Source organism: Anser brachyrhynchus, assembly GCF_964034855.1.
Source record: "Anser brachyrhynchus genome assembly, chromosome: 19".
Classification (NCBI taxonomy): domain Eukaryota; kingdom Metazoa; phylum Chordata; class Aves; order Anseriformes; family Anatidae; genus Anser; species Anser brachyrhynchus.
The window spans coordinates 10,803,276-10,811,594 of record NC_137712.1 but is presented as its reverse complement, the minus strand read 5'-3'; the positions used below and the strand labels follow the sequence as shown (position 1 = coordinate 10,811,594).

Genomic DNA, 8,319 nt, shown 5'->3' with positions numbered 1-8,319 from the left:
CTCTGGCTGCTGCAGCTCCTCAGGATGTCACATTGTAGGGACTGGGGTGCAGAAACTGAGGCTTAAAGCAGCTGCAAGCATTTCTATGTGGTGGCAATTTCCTGTGCCTTCACCCATACCTACCCCTTTTTTTCTTCCTGCTGAAGCCTTAGCACCTAAGCTGAGTTGTGTTTGTCCTCTGTACCTTCCTCTAGTGTGAGGTGCTGGAGCAGTGAATGGGAGAAATCTCTGGGCTCCCTGTAGGGGCAGCAGGCTCTTGGGTCGCTTGACCAGTCCAATACCAAATACCTTCAAGAGGGACTCGGAAGGGCCTGGTTTGGCTTCTGGGTGCTGGTCTGGGGCCAGAGGTGCGTGTCCCAGGGAGGGTGAGTGAGAGCGGAGGGACAGGATGGGCTCCAGTCCTTGGTGCTGGGTGGAGATGGGGCTTGACCCTGGGGGCAGGTGGGGACACCCCTCTCCTTTCCTGGGCCCTGCTTATCACCTCCAGTCCTCACTTCTGGGAGTGGGACAGCGCCTTGTGCTCCTGAACACCCTTGGTGCAAAGTGCTCTGCCTCAGACAGGTGGATAAATGACCGGAGACTGCTCTGGACCAACCTTTAGTACATCTTTAATGTTTCATCTCTCCTGGGCAGTGCCCTTCCCCAGGTTCCGCCTCTCTCTGCGTACACCCGCACCAACCAGGCTTTGTGGCTCCACTCTGTGCACCATGAGGAGAAGCATTGAAAAACTGCTTTTTAACAATGTCTTACCAACAGAAAGCAACGCAGGACCTTTCCCATCCCCTCTCACATTGTCCTGAAGTCCTTGACGGGATGGATGGCAGCCAGCTCTGACGGCTGAAGTGCACCAAGGTATCCACCAGCTGCCTATGGATCATCCTCACCACCTTGCAGAGCGCACACGCTCAAAGCACCCCCATGGGGACAATTGCCCGCAGGCCGTGGGCTCTCTCTCAGGTCCCCAGTGTGGATGCAGCCGGTGTTTTCCAGTCCTGGGGACTGTCACAGCAGGCAGCTGCGACTCCTGCTGAGCTGTGACCAGTGTGTCCAGAGGCTCCAGGAAAGTCGTAAGCACAACACAAGCTCGGCCAGACCCCAGGGGGTGAAGGCAAGCTCTGACATAAGTTAATTTTTAAAGAGGCTGATGCCTTGGGGCCCATGGCGGTGCTGCTAGTGGCCACGGCTGAGTGCACTGCAGCCCCCCCACAGCTGAGCTGGATCCTGGGGGAAGCTGAGCCCATCCTCCATCCTCTCCCTTCCTGTCTCACTGAGATCCAAAGCGCACGATGGGGCTAAGCCTGAAGCCCCTGTCCCACCTGGGTCTGTCCTGGCTGCCTGGAGGCGAGTTGGGACCCCAGCAGGGGCTGCGGTGCCGGACAAGAGCCCCCTCTCCCGCTCCAGACCTACTTGAGGAAGACAAGCAGGAAGAAAGTGGCAACGATGAGGACGAGGATGCCGGCAGCAAAGCCGAGGCGCAGGTTCTCCATGGAGGCGAGGGGTGGCTGCGTGTCCAGCAGCAGCCCCCGCCCCGGCAGCCCCAGCACGAAGGCTCCCGGCGCCTCAGGGCTGCGGCGGAAGCCGCAGGGGGACACCATGCCGCTCACCGTGAAGACGGGCGCGTGGGCCGCACACGCCACCTCCATGGCCACCGAGCGCCCCGGGGCCCGGTGGGCACCTGCGGGGGCACCGCTGCCTTCTTCCTCCTCCTCCTCCCTGGGCGGCAGCTGGGCGCCACGCGGGGTCCCCAGGGCCGGTGTCGCTCCACAGCCACCCAAGGCCAGCTCCGGCACCAGCGTCACCATCCTGCAGAAGGGGCAGCTGACGAAGGCGACGGCGGCAGCGCGGCACACCAGCTTGCGCAGGCAGCTCTGGCAGAGGGAATGGCGGCAGGGCAGCAGCTGGGGCGCCCGGGCCCCCCCGGCCCCCCGGTACGCCTCGTAGCAGATCCCGCACTCCCCGCTGGCCTCCGTCCCCGCCGCCATGGCGCTCCCAGGCAGCGCGACGCGGCCACACCTGCTTTTGAAGGCTGGAGGCGGGCGACGGCCGTGCCCCACTAGGCGGGGGCTGAGCGTGGCTGAACTTCAGCCCGGCCCCGGGGTGCCCGGCGGCACTGGAGCGGCGCGCTCCTCCTCCAGCACCCGCAGCCGCCCCCGGGGCAGGGGCTCGGTGGGGGCCTGGGGCTGCCCCAGCAGCTCCAAATGCCCCGGTGATCCCAAAAGCAGGGCTGGACCCCGAAGGTCCCACCAGGTGTGCGCAGTGGATGGGTTATCAACCCCAATGCACGACCACGCAGCATTTGGGGGTGGCTGCATGTTCTGCCCATGGCCCTGTGACTCGCGAGACAGAACGCTTTTTTTAAAGTTCCTTTTCCTTTACAGAGCCATGATACTGTAATTATTTCCTAAATGCAATGTGTTGGGCATTTCATTATCATCATTTTGGTTTAGGCCGAGCTCACCAGGAGGAAGCAGCCCCTGTGCACCCCGCCCGGAGCTGTTTGTGCTCAGCCTCATTTCACGCCTGACCTGGGGCACGTCGCTCACGTTTGCCAGGGGCTGCTCAGGCCATGGCGGTGTCCCCACACGCAGCTGAGGGGGGTCGGCGCTGCACCGCGTGGGGCTGTGGTGGCCCTGGGGACGAAGGGCAGCTTGGCCCTGCCGGTGCCCCAGGGACAAGCAGCTGCACTATGGCCGGGGGGGGGGCGGTTCTTGTGGCTTTGGGAGTTACTGGGAAAGACCCACAGCAAGCAAAAGCCAGAAAGGCCAGCAGAGCCCCAGCGAGCCCAGCCCTGCACGGCCTCAGGTGCCTGGCACGCCCTGAAGGTGTACATGGGGAGGGCTGGGCTGGTTCTGGGGAAGGGGCTGAACCCAGCTCGTTATGAGCTCCGGCACTGCCCACACCCACCGACTCCAGCTGCAAGCAGTGTGCCCCTGCCCCAGCCCCTGCCCCAGCCCAGCAGAACCCAGGTGGTTTTCTGGGGTCCGTGGCCAAGGCTGGCGGCACCAGCAAGGAATTGGCCAGGTGGCCCCAGCACGGGTGGGCAGAGGAGGGCAGCCGAGCCCCGCGGTGCCCCAGCATCCTGCCTGCATCGGGGCACAAGGGTGGGCAGCTCCTCCTGCCCCCCCGGCTTCCCAGGCATGTCCAGCACAGGTTGTTTATGGGCAGGCAGCGAACCTTGCCCCAGAGCTTGTCACTGATTACCGCTGCCTTGGGGACATGGGCGTCCACCTCTGCGAGACCAGCTGGACGGTGGGGCTGCACCATTGCTGCTGCCCTCCCCTCCCTGCCCGGATGCAGCACCGGGTCTCTCACCCCTCTGCAGCCAGACACAGGGGCCTGGCGTGGTCCTGGCCGCCCCGGGGGACCGGGGCAGGAGGGAGGCTCCCTGCAGCGCTGTGCCTGCTGGAGAGGACAGTCAGGACCTGCCGGCCTTCCCGCTGCCTCGCTGAGCCTCATCCAGGCAGGCTGGCACCTGACTCCTCTTGGGACACACTGAGCACCTGCACCCGTCCTTCTGTGCCCCAAACACCATAGCTACAAGAAGCCCAAAGAGGGGCAAGCTCCCCCTGGAAGGGACGTGCCAGCTCCTGCCAGCTGTGTGGCCGCAGCTCAACGCGAGCACAGAGGCTGCAGCAAGGACACGGCTGTGCCAAGATAGCGAGGGCCACACGGCCCCAGCGGCTCTGCCCCTGCTGGGCTATCCTGGCACACGTGGCTGTGGCCACCCGGCCCCTCTGCCAGGCCGCACATGTGCCGCGGGTGCTGCACAGGGACGGTCTGCCCCGGCACAGCAAATACAACGTGATCCCTGCAGAGGTGTCCGAGGTCTCCGGCTGCCTGGAAGTCATCAGAGCTGCTCCAAGATCCTCAAATTCTTCCCCGTTTTGACGTGGGACAGGAGGAGGTGACACTGGGACAGCCAGGCATGTGACAGGAAAAAGGGAGCACACAACCAGCAGAAACCAGCTGCCTTTTAATAGCTTCTCCTGGGGGAAGGGCTGCAGTGGGACCAGGCTTATCTCTGCATTTTATACGTCAAGGTCAAGAGACAAGAGACTTACTGGGACTGTTACTTATTAATGACAATGGCGAACTATCCGAATGCCAACAGACAGACGTGAGGCAGAGCTCTGCCAGGCCCAGCCCCAGCCCACCGGGACTCGTGCTGGCTCTCAGGTGGCAGGAACGCTTCCTGCTTGCAGCGCGTTTTCAACAGGGAATCCCACTGGGCTCCTCTGGCCAGAGCGGGTCCCTCGAGTCCTGGTTCTGGGGCTGCTGCAGACTCCCCTCCCATGGGAGCATGACTTCGGGGACGGGGAGCGCCTCACTCTGCCCCGTCACCCGCTGCACGTGGCTGCAGCCCACCAGCTGCCCCAGACACACTCCCACAGGTTGCCCGTGCAGAAGCCCCAGGCCTTTGGCAATGACATAAGTGCAAGGCACTGTTAGCATCCCAGAGCATTGCAGACCCCTGGCCGAGTCCTCCTGCAGGAGAATTCACCCACCTTCGGGCAACAGTGCTTGACGCAGGAGCACAGCAGTGCCGCGGCCACAGCAGGGGAGTGCAGAGTCCCAGGGGCTTCAGAGGCAGCACTAACTGCATCCCTGCTGAGCAAGAGGCATTTCTGAAGGCAAATCTATCAGCCAGAGAGGAGGGGGCACCAGTTTGCCCAGTTTCATCACCCAGTGATGAACCATCAGGGAATGTGGAGAGCAGCTGAGGCCCAGGGTGCAGCCAGCAGCCAGCCCAGGGCTGCGTGCAGGGAGAGGGCAGTGCTGGCCATGCTGTGCGAGTGTATTTAATACTGATACAGAGGAGCATGGTCCTGAGAAGGGGTGATGAAGGTGGTGCTGGGCAGCCTTGCCTTACTCCGTTCTGCCTAGCGGCTGTAGAAGATGCGGACGTGCTGCGTGATGTCCTTGCGGCACAGGGGGCAAGCGCGCAGCTGCTTGCCGCAGGTCTGGCAGCAGCACACATGGCCACAAGGTAGGAAAACTGTCTGGGCCTGTGGGAAGAGAGAGCAGAAAGGACACAGAGAGTGCTGCTGCCCCATAACACTCATCCCAGCACCACCGCACCCCAGCAAAGCACAGGAGGAAACGGTCCTGGAGGAGCTGGGCATCACCCACAGGTGTTACAGGGTGGGAGGCAGAGCCAGCACCCTGCGCTGCGTCCCTGGGCACAGCCCAGCGCTGTTTGTGCACAAGCACCTGTGCTGTGCAAAGAAAGCACTGGTGACATGAAGGGAAGAACGCCGCCAAGCGCTGCATCTGGGCCGGCCCCCCCCTCCACCCCTGCTCTGGCCCCACGCATGTGCCAGGGCCTCACCTCCTGCTCCATGCAGACAACGCACTCGGACTTCTCATCCCACCGCAGCGGGGGAGCAGTCGGGGCCACGGTGCTCGGAGCCTCCTCCTCGGGGGCGCTGGGCTCTGGGGCTGCAGGCACCTCGGCATCCACCGTCTTCAGCAGCTCTGCAAGCACCAGCAGGTCTGAGCACCAGAAGCACTTCCACCTCCCACCCACTGCGCACTCATGGGGGCAGCTGCAAGCTGATGGGAGCTCAGGGCTCTGAGTACGAGAGCCAAGGGGACCAGCTTGGTGGTGCTGCGCTCCCTGCCTCTCCCGCTCGCACACAGGCCTCGCAGGGCTCTGCTCCCCACAGCAGGCACCTGGCCCTGCACATCTCCAGGTTCAAGGATCGGGGGCCTGCTGCTACCACACAACACGCCAAGGACCAGGCAGAAAAGAGCCGGTGTTACCTGGGATCGTCTTTGCCACAGCCAGGATGTCCTGAGCTCGCCTGAGGATGGCACGCTGCAGGCCAGTCTCTGTAACACCCACCTGCAGTGCGAGAGGAGGGCTGTTAGCACTCGGACGGGAAAGCACGGAGGGGGCTGAGAAAGGAGACATCCCCAGGAGGACACTGCAAACTCTGAGGGACATATACTGAAAGACAGAGCTAAGTTACAGCTCACCCTGCCAGTGCTCTGGGAGAGCTTTCACCTACTTGGACAGGGCACAGGGCAGCACTGGCACCTCTCCCTGCACGGATGTGACACCCGAGGAGCGCTCACGTTCCCACCTGCAGGACCTGCTGTGGGCACAGCCCTGAGCACAGCCACGCTCAGAGTAAAGGCAGGTTCTGTCCCAGTGCAGAGTCAGTGTTGCCCTGTGCCGTGTATCTGCTGTCTCGTACCTTTTCCAGGTCACTGGCAGTCATGGTGCTGAGCACTTGCAAAGATATTCGATGGTGTGCAAAGACAGGCACGTACTGTTCAGCTGACAGCTCGATTAAAAGGTTCACCAGCTGCTTCTCCAAGCCCTCCTCCTGCAAAACACAAGGCAAGCTCCCAGACTTCGCTCTGGAGAAAAGGCGCGGGGACACTGCTGCCTGTCACCACGCAAGGCTGGCAGCAAGGACAGGCAACATGCACGTTCCTGCTCTCGAGAACAAGGCCCAGCTCGCAGCATTTTGCTTCCCCAGAGACTCTAAAGCTCAAAAACCCAACAGCTGGAGGAGCTCTGGCCCCAGATGTTTTATGAGCACAACTCAAAACACCGTGTTTTAGGAAGAATGAAGCAACCATTTCGCCAGCTGATGTCTGCAGCACCAGCTGCTTTGCCAACTCCAGCTGGTCTGCACAATGGGCAGAGCTCAGATCAACCTCCTTGGGGCCACCCCTGCAGCTATTTTCACAGCACAAGGTCCCTGGCTTAGTACCAGAAACCAAGATGAGCTGTAGTGCTTAGATGGATTTGCATGTGAGTTCGGGGAGCCCAGTGGAGCTGTTTGGGGGTTTAGTTGAAACAGAACTTTACTTGCTCTGCTCCCTTATGAGCAGAGCACCATGTTAGTTGTGCACAGCTACAGTGGCAATATTAAATGCAGAAGCAACCTGGAGTTTCAGGGAGAGTGGCTTCTGGTTCAGCAGGCGCTGGTACTGGATCAGCCAGTAGTTCTCCTGTTTGGTTTCACTCTTTGCCTCCATTTCCAGCTGAAAAACAAACTCGTTCATTCAACAGCCTGAGATAAGAAAGAAGTGGTATTTAGAGCAGCCTGACCTGTATGTGTGGGGGGAAAGCAGCAGCCTGGGCTGCGCAGAGCTGGTTCGGAGCATTGCTGTGGGCACCAGTAAGGTAAGATGGGCACCAGTAGGGTAAGATGGGCCTTCTGCGGGCTGGTCCCACTTTGATCCCCACATCCCACATCCAGCCTAGGATTCTGCATCCCTCTTTGGGGTGCAGAATTTTGCCCTGGTCTCCTGAAGCTCAGGAGAGTCTGGAGGTCCTCAAAATGACAAGGCCCCATGCAGACACCTTGCAGGATTGTGCTCATCCTCCCCTGTGATTTCCTTTCCAGATGGGGTAGATTTCTGATGGCAGTACCTCATGCTGCACCAGGGACTGGGGCTAACTGTGCCCCAAGAGCTTACATCATCACTTTGTGAAGTAAAAGAGGTCTCTGGATCTGAACACGGCCCCTTGGAGCCCTCCCCTGTTCTTCTTTACCCCCATGCTGACCCACGGATTCTCTCCCTGCAGCCAGCCCACGTGCTTCCTTGCCTACAGCACATAACAAGGGGCCTTCGTTACCAGTATTTGTTGCAATTCTTCTTCCCTTTGCTTCTTTTCTTTGAGCAGCTGCTGCAGCAGGTAACCAAGTGCTTGCCGTTGCTCCATGATCACCCCCTGCAACAGAAGGACTCTGGCATCCACACCTCCAGACCACAACAGTGCGAGCAACCTCCCGGCCCTGACTGCCAGCAAAGCACTCACCATGCCCAGAACAGTCACAGCAAATGTTAAAGCCCTGCACTCCGGGGGCCCTCAGCATAGCTGAGCAGATGGCCTCAATCCTCTCGCAGGGGTTGGCACGGCAGACCCATTTCTTCTGGCCCTGCACTGCCCACCAGCCAGCAGTGCCAACCCTCAGCGCACCCAGGACAGCCCCAGACCGTGCTGGCCTGCAGCACACCACTGAAAGTTCATCACTCCGCTAAAAGTTCATTCAGTGGTGCTCATCAGAATTGTTCATGGTTCCCTTCAGGTCTAGGAGCCTGCAGGTAAGCAGCACAGGCAAGGTCGCAACCTCTCCGTGTGCCAGGGAAGGGGAAGCCATTTCCGCAGCCACGCTACTGAGACCCGAGGAGAGGGGAATTGACTCAGGAGCCTCAGACACCCTCATGGCCATGGGGCGTCTCTGCACGGTTCAGTCCAAGTAAACTCACACCTGCAGAGAAGATCACTGACTGAGCAGAGGCCAATAGGCATCAGCCACAAGGACTTCAGAAGTCCGCGGGCAAAGGGACGAGGAG

The 8,319-nt window shown here is 60.8% G+C and overlaps 1 protein-coding gene across 6 annotated transcripts in view; it reads right to left on the bottom strand.

Moving 5' to 3' along the window:
* Nucleotides 1–587: 587 nt before the first annotated feature.
* Nucleotides 588–8,319, bottom strand: part of LRSAM1 (leucine rich repeat and sterile alpha motif containing 1) — a 31,937-nt gene continuing 24,205 nt past the window's right edge. For 5 of the 6 annotated variants that reach the window (XM_080561524.1, XM_080561528.1, XM_080561526.1 and 2 more), the window contains 6 exons: nt 7,598–7,693; nt 6,901–6,999; nt 6,201–6,332; nt 5,764–5,845; nt 5,330–5,475; nt 588–5,006 (listed from right to left, as the gene is read on the bottom strand). In XM_080561524.1, coding sequence (XP_080417650.1) covers nt 4,881–5,006; nt 5,330–5,475; nt 5,764–5,845; nt 6,201–6,332; nt 6,901–6,999; nt 7,598–7,693 — 681 coding nt within the window. In that variant the 3' untranslated portion in view covers nt 588–4,880. The remainder of the gene's footprint in view (nt 5,007–5,329; nt 5,476–5,763; nt 5,846–6,200; nt 6,333–6,900; nt 7,000–7,597; nt 7,694–8,319) is intronic. The other variant, XR_013940849.1, reaches the window with a different exon arrangement.